General features: G+C 37.9%; 1 protein-coding gene across 1 annotated transcript; it reads left to right on the forward strand.

Moving 5' to 3' along the window:
- The first annotated feature begins 4,793 nt into the window (after positions 1-4,793).
- Positions 4,794-9,855, forward strand: tank (TRAF family member associated NFKB activator). Its single transcript, XM_022741315.1, has 8 exons — positions 4,794-4,927; positions 5,930-6,071; positions 6,347-6,455; positions 6,638-6,708; positions 7,527-7,585; positions 7,675-7,793; positions 8,356-8,753; positions 9,399-9,855. The coding sequence occupies exons 2-8, from the start codon at positions 5,973-5,975 to the stop codon at positions 9,567-9,569; spliced, it is 1,026 nt and encodes a 341-aa protein (XP_022597036.1). The 5' UTR covers positions 4,794-4,927; positions 5,930-5,972; the 3' UTR covers positions 9,570-9,855.
- The last annotated feature ends 4,141 nt before the right edge of the window (positions 9,856-13,996 follow it).

A 13,996-nucleotide genomic window follows, 5' to 3' on the forward strand; every position in this document is an offset into this window, starting at 1 on the left:
TTATTTATAGACCTGTATCTGCATGTTTTTGACCCTCCCTGTAATTTGGCATATAAAAAATACATCAGAGTACAGTACAACTGATTTCACATAAAGATTTAAAATATAAAGATTAATTGTGTAACCTTCTCAGAACTGCAGATCTCAGATCTCACAGTTTTTTTTTATCATACTCATCCCCACCCCATCCTCCTCAAATAGCAGGAAGCCCCTGAGGCCAAAGCCTGAACCAAAACAGTATTGTGTGCAGCTTTAGCTTCTGATGGAAATCGAGGAGGCTCGCCGGTCTGCTCTAATGTTACGAATGCATGCATTGTATATGTCCTGTTTTCATATATTTCTGGCAAATAAACAAACTGCACCCTTTCATAATGAGATTAATAGTTTTGACACTATAAATAAATAAATAGGGCAGAACTACTTGATGCAACTATGTTTATGCAATAAGTTTAAAAGAACAAAGAAAAATCTTTCATTACTACTTTCATTTATAGTTTGTGGGTCTCTAGACACCCAGGTTTCTTTTCATTCTGTTCGACCTCTCTCTAGGTTCCTGAAATCTGATCAGTGTGTTTCCCCTTGCATTCCTCCTCCCCCGGCATGCCTGAGTCCTCAGCTCTGCCCTCTGTCTGATCTCCTGTTTCTGCAGACCTACAGCAGATTGTTTATTTTGCTAGACATGGAGGAAACATTGTTGGACCCTTCATTGACTCAAGATTTACTGCTGCGCCCCAGCCAGGCTCCAGTGTGATGTGTATCAAGAACAGGGCCCCCCCTATAACAGCAAGCTTAGTGTCCTGGGGAATACACCATTAGATGATCACATCAGTTGATACACCATGGTATTGTGCATACAAATACTCTACTCATCCTGCTAATTGTGGAAATTGAGGGCATAGATCACTCAATGAATCACACACACCAGTGTCCTATAATGGACAAAGGGCAAAAAAGCCACACCTGACCCTTTCAGATGTCTTCTCCAGGGTAATACTGGAAAAGGACACCACATCTCCCCAGAGATCATTTCTGTTGAAATTTATGAGGCCTCTGCACCACTGATGTCCCTTTGTAAGTGGTGAGATCAGAGTATTGGATAAAAATTGCTTTGGGAGACAAATTTTATCAGCAGAAAAGCATCTCACTGCTCTCTCTGGTGTACATTGAGCATATATATATATATATATGTTTTAAGTGGCTGCATTAAACAAAGATTGATTATGGTATGGTAACATTGGTTAATAATGAACGCACAGCACCCGGTTTACGTCTTTTCAACTCTTCAACTTCCTCTATGCGGGTTATTGAAGGGTTTATATATTGTGGTCTCATGATGCAGGAAATGCACATTTTGTTGACGGATATGCTTCAGTGTGAGATGTGAGAGAAATGATGGCACTCTTTACCTTTCAGGCTATGTGAGTGTCAGAGCTAATAGTAATGCATGGTGGAGCTTTGTGGAGGCAATTATGATTTATGAGTCACACAAGGGAGAGTTAAGTAAGTACATTCAGTACTTATTTTGGAAGAGAGAGGAAGAGAGAGAAAGAGAAGGAGAGAGCCAGAGAGAGAGAGAGAGAAAAGGGAGAGAGATCAAACAGAGAAGATCGCCACATGAAAGGGAGCAGGAGTATTCATAAATCTGTCTCATCATGTTTGCACTTTTCTCATATTTTAGTGCGGTTTACTCTAACTCAGGCATGGCAGGTAAAGTTGACGAAGAGTGCATCAATCTGATTTTCTGAAGTTATTTTGGAACACAGATATCCTGAGCAGCCAGCTGGGTAACTGAATTTCCTCCTCAGGAAAAGATGGACAGAAGGAGGATTGAGGACTGAACAGAAAGAGAAAATGGTACTTGAGGTAAATGATTGTGTGATCACTGAAAGGACTCAAGCAATGCTCAATTATCAGATAATCAAGATGATTTCAAATGCAACAGAAGAAAGCTGAGTTGTTCGGAGACCAGTAATATCAAAAGACATCACGTATAAGCTGTTGTTAAGTTTAGTAAACTGTATATGAAGATATGACTTTAATCTGGATAAATACATATTTTGATTTGATTTGATTTTGTTGTTGTTAATGTAAATGTGTTTGTAGAAGTGTTTCCACATCCACTGATATTAAAGAGCAATATCGGCAGGATAGTGAAACATCTTAAAGTTGCTTGTCATTAAGGACAGTTATGGGGATGGGTCTATGTGCACAATAATATCATAATAAAGTGGAATTCAACTGGCAATTTTGATCAAGTAATCATTAAATCAGATTGACAATAGAAATGTCTTGTTTCACTTGGTTATATCACTTCAGTAGGTGGCACATCATACTCTGCCTCTAAACTCTGAATCTTCAATAACTTAATGGTTAAGGTCTCTGCATTGAAGTCAAGAAGGTACTTCATCTCAGTAAGTCACTCTTAGCTGCCATCTAGTGGTTGTTATTTTTGTGCCGCTACAACATTTGTAGGGAGGTGCACTGTGTGCCACAGTGAGAATGGGTGCATTTATTCATGGTCAGATGGCATAAACTAAATCATGTGCAGTGGTACCTCTACATGAAACAATGGGAGCTTTGGAGAAATGTAAACGCACCAGTGTATAGAAACAGAAGGGGCATTTACCATGAAGTCACCAGGGCAGGGTATTGCATCACTGCTCATGACCCACATGTTCACACTGCAAAAGAAGAAAAAAAGAAGACAGACAGAAGAAGAAGAAGAATTAAAAGGATACACGTGGGGAAATTACTAACATGTCCAAGGCATTAAGAAAAACAAGTTGCATATTTAATTAGGGTAGCAGATACATACTCATCTTTATTTTAGGGATGTTGATTTTTAAAAAATCTGTCTCTCTAATTTGCCCAATTAAACCCAAGGTTAGCAGCGTATCATTGCCAATTAAAAAAAAAACTGGAAAAGAAGCACAAACATGTGATGTGGCCCAGTTTTTCCTCATAACTTAATATTCTATCATTATCATTCAACATTTCTTCTTGATTAGGTATTTCATAAGTCTGGCACTGATCAGGTTTTCAGACATGCATATGGAGGCCTTAACATCATAGCCTACCTTACTGAGTCTTTGCCACAACATAAGAACTTGATCCCATGTGGTATAAGTTGTGGCCACATGCTACTTTTTTAAAATTTGAACTCACCTGGGGGCACTAAAACTTAGCAAAGCACACCCCTGGATTAACTGTTTGCTGATGAACTGTCAGGTTAAGGATGTTAAATGGGAGTTGTTTTGTGAAGGATATATTTTTAGGTATAAACCATGCAATATGAGGGCAAAATACAACAAAACAGACAGTTATAGAGATATTTCCCTACCTAGATATTTCCAAAACAGAAATAACAAACAAAAAAGCAAAACACTAAACAATAAAAGTGAGTAAATATGTGTGACTCACTTTTTCAGGTTGTTCAGTTTGATGATGTAAAAGTGAGAATTGAACTATTACACTGTTTACGAGCAAGGACAGTAAATGCTCAGTCTCCTTTCATTTTAACAAAAACTCTGGGAGCATCTAACCACTGCTTAGCCTACCTGGATACCAAGTAAGGCCTTTGGTATTATATATGTTTCTTACTGTCAACAATTTCCACAAAAAGAATAAAACCAAAAACAATGCATTAGTCCGCCTCGCAATACTTTGCAAAATTTCTGTCTGTGGCTCTTAGACCTAAATATTAAAAAAAAAGGATCATCAATGTGTACTTTGATTTTTGAAAAAGTCTAAATAATTTCCTGAAACAGCTGGGCAGTGCAATTTTTAGCACTTAGTACTCAAACAGGATTAAATAGTGACTATTTTCAGTGGTGGGTTTGATGTGCTGATGTGGTGGTTAATTAATGGCAGTGGGACATGTATGTTGGGCCCAAGTCAAAATAAACTACAATGCTCAGTGTTCATCATAATGAAGAAACATGTCAGTCAATGCCATGGTGTGGCTCACTGATGTGTTTTTAATAGCTTTTGTACAAAATTGGCAGTCTATGTTTCAGAGGAATAATCTACTGTATATGTACACAGGAAATACTTGTTTGTGGGATCAACGCAGTGTTCAGTTTTTTTCATGCAAGTTGTTGACAATATGAAAAATATAGAATATAAGTTATTTATTTAAGTTGTCATATAGACACAGTCATGCAGGATGTACTTGAAATGGATTATAACTGATGTAGAACACATTACTAAACCATTTATTAATCATTAATACATATTTAGTTTGCTACAATTTCTAAATCCTGTATAAGGGTACGAGCTCATGTAATAATGCAGGATGCAACTGATGCTGTTTTTTGGGTAATTTAATTAATTGCATACTTGTTAAGGAATTTGAACCAGTAGTATAATGTTAACTAAAGCAGATCCTGCAGTATTTGCTTATTTTGTTGCCTTGGCATGTAGAGGAGCTCTATACCACAACAGGGGCCCAACAGCATTTTTTTTTTTTTTTTTGGCCTTTGGGCCCCCAACTCGTTTATGCAACCATGCTTGTTGTAGCTTTATTTACAATGAAGCAAAGCTCAGTTTTTTCGACAGAATGCAGAAAGGTTAGTTATACAACAAAACAAATGTTGGTGAGTAAAATGAGCACAGTACACCTCTGGTTTGGAGACAGTTTAAACATGCACGGCGGTCGGTTTGCAGACGCGTAGGCTGGAAGAACCCTCAACCAGCTAACCACCCAGCTCTCCTCTCCGAGCTCCGCGCTGATTGGCCGGGGTCGAGTAAAGGCGGAAGTCTACAGACGGGGATTCCCCGAGGGAAGTTCCCAACTCAACTAGGCTATGTAAAACATACATTGCAATATCCTCTCCAGCGCTTCGTAGCTTCGCATTTGAAGATTAGGCGACGACGCTGCGGTGGTGTCAAAACAACAAATTCGACTTTAGCTGTTACTCGAATGAAGGTAAGCGGACACACTCACTGGCAGCGAGGTAAACTGATCCGTGGAGTTGTTGCTCGGTCGCTGTATCCACCACCGGTTGAATGAGCTATGGCTAACCAGTCACTTACAGCGTAAAGAATACGGAACTGTGTGGATTAGGTTTTGAACGACTCTTTAAAGTGCTCCACTGCTGTGTCCCGGTAGGCTCCGGCGTTAGTGTTAATGTCATTTTACAACTCAGCCTGTGGGCTTTTATTTTGGCTTCATCCGGGAGCCGTTGCTGTGTAGTACCACTGACAGTTAGTGTGTTGCTATGACATTTATTGTGAAGATCCAGCAATAATTGATGAGCAGCTCAGGGTGAGAGTGGCATCAGCTTCTTTCTTATTCTGCACCACTCCAATACGTCCATGTTAACTGTTACAACTGCAAATAGGATGCTGCAACTGCAACAAAATTGCTCAAAAAGTAGTCTGAATATCAGTCCAGACACTGGACATTAAATGACAAAAATGTAAGAACTGTCCAGGTCAGTAGTCTCATATTTGTTGTGCAAGATATTGCAAATGCATTGAGTAACTTCATTTATTTGTCTTACTTCTCAGTGGCTCAGTTGTTCATCAACATCTTCAGCACATAATTTTATGTAGAGCTAGAACAAGGTATCAGTTGTTGAAATGTGAATACTAAAATTCTGCTTTTGCACATTCAACTGGTGCTGCCAATATTTTTTGGTAATAAGCAAAGATTAGGAAGTGTATTTACTCAGTTTTGGCACAGTTTTGTTATTGCATCAGTAGCTTACATAAATCAAGCAAATCATTTGGCATCAGTTCATTGACTTTTATTTATTTTAACAGCATGTGAAGACAAGTTGACAGTTGTGTTCAGAGACATTATAAAACAAGCAAAACAGATTCACTCAGCATCTCCATGTTTTTTTTTAACTAGTCAAAAAAGTGCTCTCTTTAAAAGTGAGAACCTTTTTTTAGAACAAATAACATTTTGTGATTTCACTCATAGGGCTCATGTCTGCTGTGTCAGTGATGATTGTGGAGCACACGGCATGGAAAGGAACATTGGAGACCAGCTCAACAAAGCTTTTGAAGCTTATCGCCAGGTCTCCATTGAAAAGGACAATGCTAAAAAGGAGCTGCAAGAAATGGTAATGCTTTTTCAAGCTTTGTGTGAATTGAGCCAAACATTGCCAATATAGCACAGATAGTACACCACAGAGCAGAATGCATTGCCAGTTTCTCAAAAAAGGTTTTGTAACTCACTTACTCAAAGTGTGTTTACTATATTTATGTTTCTGCACTGTCAAATAGCAAGAAGTCTTGTTTTGATTATTACTTATATGAAAATGAAATGGGACAATCGGACGTATATGGGCCAGATTCCAGATATTGGTGCTTAAAAAAAATAACTTCATTTTCACAGACTAAATATTATGAGGGATACACTCAATCACTTCAAAAGCAGATAGAGGACCAGCAGCTGTTGATTTCAAAACTTCAAGCTAAGTTGTCAGCAACACGGCAACCATCAGGTTAGTGAGACATGCCAGATGATCTCTCTGCTTATATTCCAACAAGATAATTTATTCTTGCGTTGCATTGCATTCTGGGCATTGAACAAATTGTAATGGATTGTCATGAATAATACCGAATCTGTTTTATCTAACATTTCCTCCTGTACAAACTGTTCATTCTCACTGTTTTGGATTCTAAGGAGAGATGACATGTGAGCCTTGCAACCATGTCCTTGATGGGGCCAGTGCTTATAGGATAAAACAGTACCCGGTATGTTGACTGCACTACACTGTGCTCATTCTCTGTCTACTCTGTTTGAAAACTCCTATATGATGGCTCCCATACAGGTTTTACTTCATTCTCCCACGTGAAATAATATACGAGCATACATACAGCTTCCTCTCACACACAAGCACACGTTGATAGTACTTCTGCTTGATGTTGCTGCACAACAAGGATGTTAAAGGCACATTTTATGTTTGTTAACTATGAGGCTTAGAATATGGTTTTTTCATATGTGATTCGTAGTGACAAATTGTGAGCACTATCTTTGTGATTTTAAGGTGTAAGCATCATCTTTTAAGTAACTTTTTTGTTTATCTCAGTACCTGTGGCTGCACAACATAAATATAACATTTTTTCCAGTGTTGCTAACCCTTGTTTACACTGCTCTAAAGCAGTTTGCAGATCATTTCATGATAGTTAAATCTAAGAAATTCTGTTCTTGTTCAGGTGTTGCCCTGATGAGAAGGCACAGATGTTTTTTTATAGCGTTTCCATGCTTCCATTATTTTTTTTCCAATTATTCAAACAACTGAGGAGACCTACGATTGCATTGCTGCTGTAAATAGTATCCACCCTCTGTTTTACTGCACACGAAGTGTGTCCACTTTTACTTCACCAGATGGTGCTAGAGGATAATATCAGTGCACACTGAAGCAGCCTGAGCTTTACTGTTCATTATTTTACATTTTTCACTAGTAAAAATAAAGTTGTGATGTATTAATAAAACTGCAAATGTATTAACAATATGCCCTTGGATAATAGGTGTTAATGAACGCTATAAATGTAATGTGTCTTTTTTTCAGGAGAATACAGGCACTGTTGCTGTTGCTCCTAATTTGCCAGTCAGCAGCAGCGTTGACTAGTATGTGTCTTTCTTTGCACAAAGACTTCTTTTTTTTTTACTGCTAAAGATTGGATTTTTTTCTCATTCTTAATTCATTTGTTTGTCAGCCAGGACATGCTGGATGTATTTGAAGCAATTCAAGGGAAATTCCGGCAGATTCGGTCTCTAACCCAAAGACAAAAAGATCACCTAAAAAGATTCCATGGAGGAAGTGATACATCAAATGGTAATGTTAACATTTATCTGATATTATCTGCTGTTTTTTAAAGGCCTGAATCAAACTCCAGATTTTTATTAATTCAGTTACTAAAAATAAATTGTGTTGAATTTAAATAGGTTTGTATATGTCATAACAACTTATGTGTTTATTAGCTTTTGCTTTGTTCCTTAAGATAATTAGATAGCAACACCTTAACTAGGACTGTACACGAATGCCTCATTGTCCTTTCGAACCATGGCTGGCCACCTCTGTGAAAATTCCATGGATAAACACATTTAATAATTTCACTGACAAATGTACAAAGCTGGCTCTGGAGACGGGATGTATAATTAATAATATAATATAATTATTCATATAATAATGTAAAGTATGATTAAAAAATATTTTTTGTTATATACATATTGAAAGGACCAATGTGAGAATACTCTTGAAATATATTTTATGTCTCTGCAACTTCTCAAATCCTTGCCAAGCTCAAATGTCCTTAAAGCCAGCACTGAAATACGTCAACATGTTGACTGAGACGGAAAAACTGTGTAAAATCTCATGTTTTTCTGCCATCTGACAGATCAGCGGTTCTCCATGCCCATCCAGTGCACAGACCGTACAGCAGAGGCAGAGAGACCCTTTTCCTCAGTGCTAAGGTCAGCAGTGGATATCCCACTCCCGCCCACGTCTTTGGCGTCCCGTGGCGCCAGCCCCGAGGACAGGGACTTAGTAGACTCTCTCGCCAAACTCAGTGTCAAATTCCCGCCCTCTGCGGACAGTGAATATGACTTCCTGAACAGTGCTCCAGAGAGACACATTGGTCTCACCATGTCCATGAAGCCACCTCTCAGTAGTGTCCCGTCCGCAATGACAGAGGAGGAGCCCGTGGACCTGCCCATGCCTTTTGTCTACCCTACATCCCCCTCCCACTCAACATCATCTTCACTCTCCCAGGAGAATGTGCGGGGACCCCAGCAGGTGAGAATCACAGGAGAAGGTCTGAGAAAACTAGTAGCAAATTATCAGTTTATGATTGGTCTTTGCTAATGGAGGAGTGAAACAGTGTGAAGTCCAAAAAAATCCCTTTGGCTTAACTTGAAATGTATTACTGTGTAATGTGTGCTGATTCTTTTTTTACTTAAGCATGGATGCTCTGGTTATATTTGGCATCTTTGCTGGAAAGTGTGAGCCAGATGGAAGCACATTACACTGTCTGAATCTGATGAAGCAAGTATGATGGTTAAGTGGGATTTTATTTGCTGATGTGTATAAATGCCTAATAAAAAATTGTGAATGGCATGCAGCAAGATCTGCAAAAAAGTTGGTCCAGTTTTTCATAATATGATTCTTCCCCTGGATTAAATCAACATCGGCATTTATAATAGACTGTTTTAATAGCCAGGATGAACACATAAATAGTAAGATAATTAAACACTTGAGAATAAACCTTTTGCCTTTAGTGCTGCTGAGTATTTGTACAGGATGTTGGGTTGACAGAGGACCTGTTCAACAGATACTTCAACGTGAAGACCAAGTGGCCCAGCATGCTTTAATAAAGTGAGTGTAAGGATTGTTTAGAGCATGAATAATATATTGTTTTTTGTGGTTCATCCTGCTCTGCAGCCTCTCTGGAGCCCTGAGCTGTGTGATGCAGTTGACGTGGGGACAGAGCTGGCGACGCCTCAGAGCAGCAGTCCTGATAAATGTGCTTTCTGCAACGCTGTGGTTCCTCAGGAGCGAATGAGCAGCCACCTCTACTCGCATTTCTCTCATACGAATGAAGCCGACAATTGACAGTGGAAGCAGAGACTGACGGGCTAAGGCCTTAACTACTCCCAAGACTTTACTGTATTCATGGTCTGCCATGATCCTGCATGCCATGAAGTACATGCGCTGTACTGGATTTGAAATGACACTGCAATAAGACTTGAATCCATTTATTTAATATTGAAGAATTGAATGGTACACTTCTCCTCCCATTATATTTTTCTAATATCGTGCTGAGATTTTACTATAGTAAGTGACGATTATGCATAATATGGTATATATGAGCAAATAAAGCCGACATTTACTCATGCAACAATTTTATCATTTGAATGGTTTTCAACATGCAAACAGAAGACACAGTGGGGTAGTCTACATCCATACATGAAGACATCATGTGTATATATTACCATTATTTCTTGAACAGATTTATATACATTTTCATTTCAAAGTATAATTTGTAAAAAAAAAATAAAACAAAAAATCCCTTTAGAGAGACATTAATTCTTCTCTTTGTACATTGAAATTTTCGATAATCTGCTGAAATATGACAGCTCTGCCCCCTTATTATGTTGGCGCCAGGATTTTATATCTCATAGAACAACCATATGTTGTGTATTAAGAATGCCAACAATATGCATCAACTCACTCAAACATAAACCAATCAAGCTTTTATAGAATGGAGGACATGTTGATTAACACTATTTTCACATGAATCCCCATCGTTCTTCTAAGTTGTACACCAGGATAATTTGAAGCAGCTGTATGTCATTATTGGTGCACATCTGACAATATTTATAACATTGAAATAAGTTTAAAAGTTAGTTTGCCATGTGTTCGTTAAAATTGCCTACACAGATGGTAACGCACAACATCAGGCCCAAGCTCATTGTTTAATTAGTTGCCCAATTACCTTTCCATTTATATAGTAATGATTTTACCATATGCAATATTATAATGTATTAATGTAAGAAATGTTATTTTAATGGTTAAAGGAACATGATATGAAGAGTTTACTTAAATTATGCTATACATGATTATAAAATAATACATTCTAGGTATGCCAGTTTTAAATTACATAATAGAATACATTTTAATAATTATACAAATATCTGACAGTTTCACAAAATGTTAGAGTGAAGTGCTGAACGGTGAAATACAGGTAATCATAATTTGGAAATAGAACAGAGCAGATGATGTGTCAGTCACCGTCTGATCATTGTGTGAAAGTGCATCTTTTACAGTATGCACACCTATCATTTGACTAAACCTGAGTCTTTCTAAACAGCAGCATCGGCTTGTGATTTCTGCAGTATTTATTCACACCTTAGCAAACAATTGCAGTGATTTTCACCAAGCAATGTGATGATGTTTAAAGGAACGGGAGACGCTGTGAGTGTTGGAACACTTAGTTGTGCAGAGAGGACCTTGCAGCCCTTCAGCTATGGACTGGTAACACTTGTGCTGGGTAGATGAGCTGGTGTGAAGTCTGTAAACAACCTTTTTTTTTCTTTACAAGTGTTAGGCATTATAACTCACTTCCAATAATCAAATAGTGCATTAAAGACTGATTGATTTGTTATTTCAACCTTAACTGATATTTTTGGCGCATGGCATTTCACTATTTCATAAATAGATCCGAAGTGTGTAAAAAATGGTATGTTATAATGATATTAACTATTCCCAACTAATGAGTCATTAAACTGAAATAGAAGCTGAATATTACATATATATTTAATGCAGCATGCCACACATAATGCATGTTTATTTTAGAGTGATGTAAACCTCATAATTTAACATTTCACATCACATCATGGACACAGAGGGGAGAATTTTTTCAGATTTTTTGGCAAATACATATCCCTAATGATGCTCTCTGGTTAATCTGTGAAGAGTTGAACATTGTGCAGCCTGCGAGCTTTTCTCTCTGGGATCATGAACAGCTGCTTGCTCATAATTATGTTGTCATTCATTGTTATTTGGAAGAGGAAACTCGTACTGACAGCTAGGATTTTTTTTTGTGTGTGTGTGTATTTCCGTACAGTGTGTATTTACTCACTTGCGTGTACAGTAATGTGAACTGTTTGAGACTCAACTTTAGCTCTGAGGCATTGTTATTGCAATCATTTCCAGTAAAATATCAGATATATGTGCTATCTTTCTCCTTGGGACATTTGCTACCAGAGGCAGAAGAAATAGATAATTTGAAATAGATTTAAGAGCTTTAAAAAAAATGAAAGAGGACAAAAAAGGAGAGGGATATGGATTGAGACGGAGAAGTAGAAGGCTGATTACAAGGTGTCAAAATTGCCAGGAGCAAGAAGGTGAAAGCAATCAGGGGTGAGAAGAGTGCAGCATTCGTGAGGGGCAACTAATTATCCATCTCATTTGTGGAGAGAAGCATTTGAGGCAGCTCTAGCCCACTGAATGGTGACAGATTGGTGCGGAGGAGAGGGGAGGTGTTAGAACAATGGAGCCCAGCTCACCATCATTACTGCATGCTAATCAGCAGTGCTTCTGCACCACCAGTCCGTGCTGCAGAGAGTTCGGGGAGACGGAGAGTCACTGGCTTCAGGGGACCACAGTCATTTCCAAGTAGAGAAGAGAGAGAGCGAAAGAGAGAGAGAGAGAGAGGAAAGTGATGCACGGTATAGCTGTTGGCATGCTACCACTGCTTATTTCAGCTTGTAGGTTATCCTATGCACAGACCGATCTCTGTGGCCTGCGCTATCAGCTTGTACTTGTAAGATGAGCTGATTGTGCTGGAGTGTTTTTAAGTAGACTGGTGGAACAATAGGTCACTCTATGGTGTAATGCAGAATATACATGTGGTAATCACATGAAAAGTTTGAATTCTAAACAGAAATAAAGAATAAGTTTTAAGCCTTTAGAAAGTACTGCAAATATGTACTACTGCATATACCAAAAAATGTTCACAACACTTATAAATGTTGCACTTGCTGTCTACAAATGCATGTTAAAGTTAGAATAACTAAGCTGTAGAAACATAATAAAGGCAGCAGAGATATGTTATGTAAAATAATAATAATAATAATAGTAATTTAAAAAATGAGACTAAGTTTGTTTGTTTTTACTAGATACTGTATTGTCACGTTTTGAATAAGTTTTGCAGAGCACACTGAAAACAATAAGAATCGGATTGAGCATTATTGGTGAATTATACAAGCAGGAATGCTACACAACAATAGTTCCTGAAGATTTAGAACGCAGCTGTGTATTTACGTTTTTGAGCAAGGCCGTTTCAATTTTAAAACAGTAGTTTTGTCTAATGGTAAAGCGTTGATTAACAAAAAGCATTATTACATTAATGTACAATCAATAATTCAATTGTGTGTAAAAGTGTAGCCCCCGAAACCAAAACTCTTACTACAACTGAAAGCTATTGTTAGAACCAAACTGCTTGACTTTTAATACAAGGACTTATAATGGACAACTACTATTTGCTTGATGCGTTTGATGAGGATTTGTTTATAATTTTTGTAAACACATCTGTAAACATTGAAGTATTTAGAGGTTTGCAAAACAGGGAAAAATGCTTATTTTCAATTTTGATATCAATAGTAACTCCACTTGAATTTAATGTTGTCAAAAATTACGTATTTGTCCTTTAAACGTAATTGAACTGTTCATCAGTGTTTACACTCCTCCTGTTTCACTCTGTACACATGCTGACAATTTTTATGCTGTAGATAATATATATTATACAGTAGTTTTTGAATTCCTATTGGCATCACATCTGGGTAAGTTTACTTTCTGATGTTGATTGATATCAAACAATTTATTATTGCGATATAATAATATTTAAAATATCTCAACTCCATGAAACAAACACTTTTTTTTTTTTATTGGCCAGTAATTGGATTATAATTGCAGTAGCCAATAGACAGACGAGGCACCATTCCACTAAGTAATTATTTTCAACAATTACTCTTCTAAATATTATATTTCTAAATATCTAACAATGTTTATCAGATCATGCCACTGCCAAGAAGATATAACACAAGTGGGAAAAAAAAGAAATGCTAAAGGGTTTAATCAAACTGAAACAAAACAGAGAGATAGCAAGTGGATGAAGGTCACCTGGCTAGAATGCCCTCTTCACATCAATGTCATTTAGATAATTAACAACTTAGGAGAGAAGCATATTCAACTGTCTGTGCACTGGTCACCGTTGGCATGAGAGACTGCCAACTCTCATGGCGTCGCGAGCTGAGAGTATCACCTCACAGTTGTCTTGCCATGCGTTGGGCTCCTCGTGCTCTCTGTACAGAAGTGGCGGAGCTGACTTTGTGTTCGATTAAATGTGTTGAAGCCATCGCTGCCTGTGCAAAGTCTCAGAACAGCCCCTCTCCATTGTGTTTGTTTCAGTGCTGGTCTGAGAGCCCTGATTTCTGGAGCAGAGATTTGGCAGTCACAGCAAGTGATGACAGAGGCAG

Source organism: Seriola dumerili, unplaced genomic scaffold (assembly GCF_002260705.1).
Source record: "Seriola dumerili isolate Sdu_G_001 unplaced genomic scaffold, Sdu_1.0 BDQW01000052.1, whole genome shotgun sequence".
Lineage (NCBI taxonomy): Eukaryota > Metazoa > Chordata > Actinopteri > Carangiformes > Carangidae > Seriola > Seriola dumerili.

Coding starts and splice junctions, on each gene's coding strand:
- tank (XM_022741315.1), top strand. CDS start 5,973: ATGGAAAGGAACATTGGAGACCAGCTCAACAAAGCTTTTGAAGCTTAT. Junction 6,456..6,637: donor AGCAACACGGCAACCATCAG/GTTAGTGAGACA, acceptor TTGGATTCTAAG/GAGAGATGACATGTGAGCCT. Junction 8,754..9,398: donor ATGTGCGGGGACCCCAGCAG/GTGAGAATCACA, acceptor CCTGCTCTGCAG/CCTCTCTGGAGCCCTGAGCT.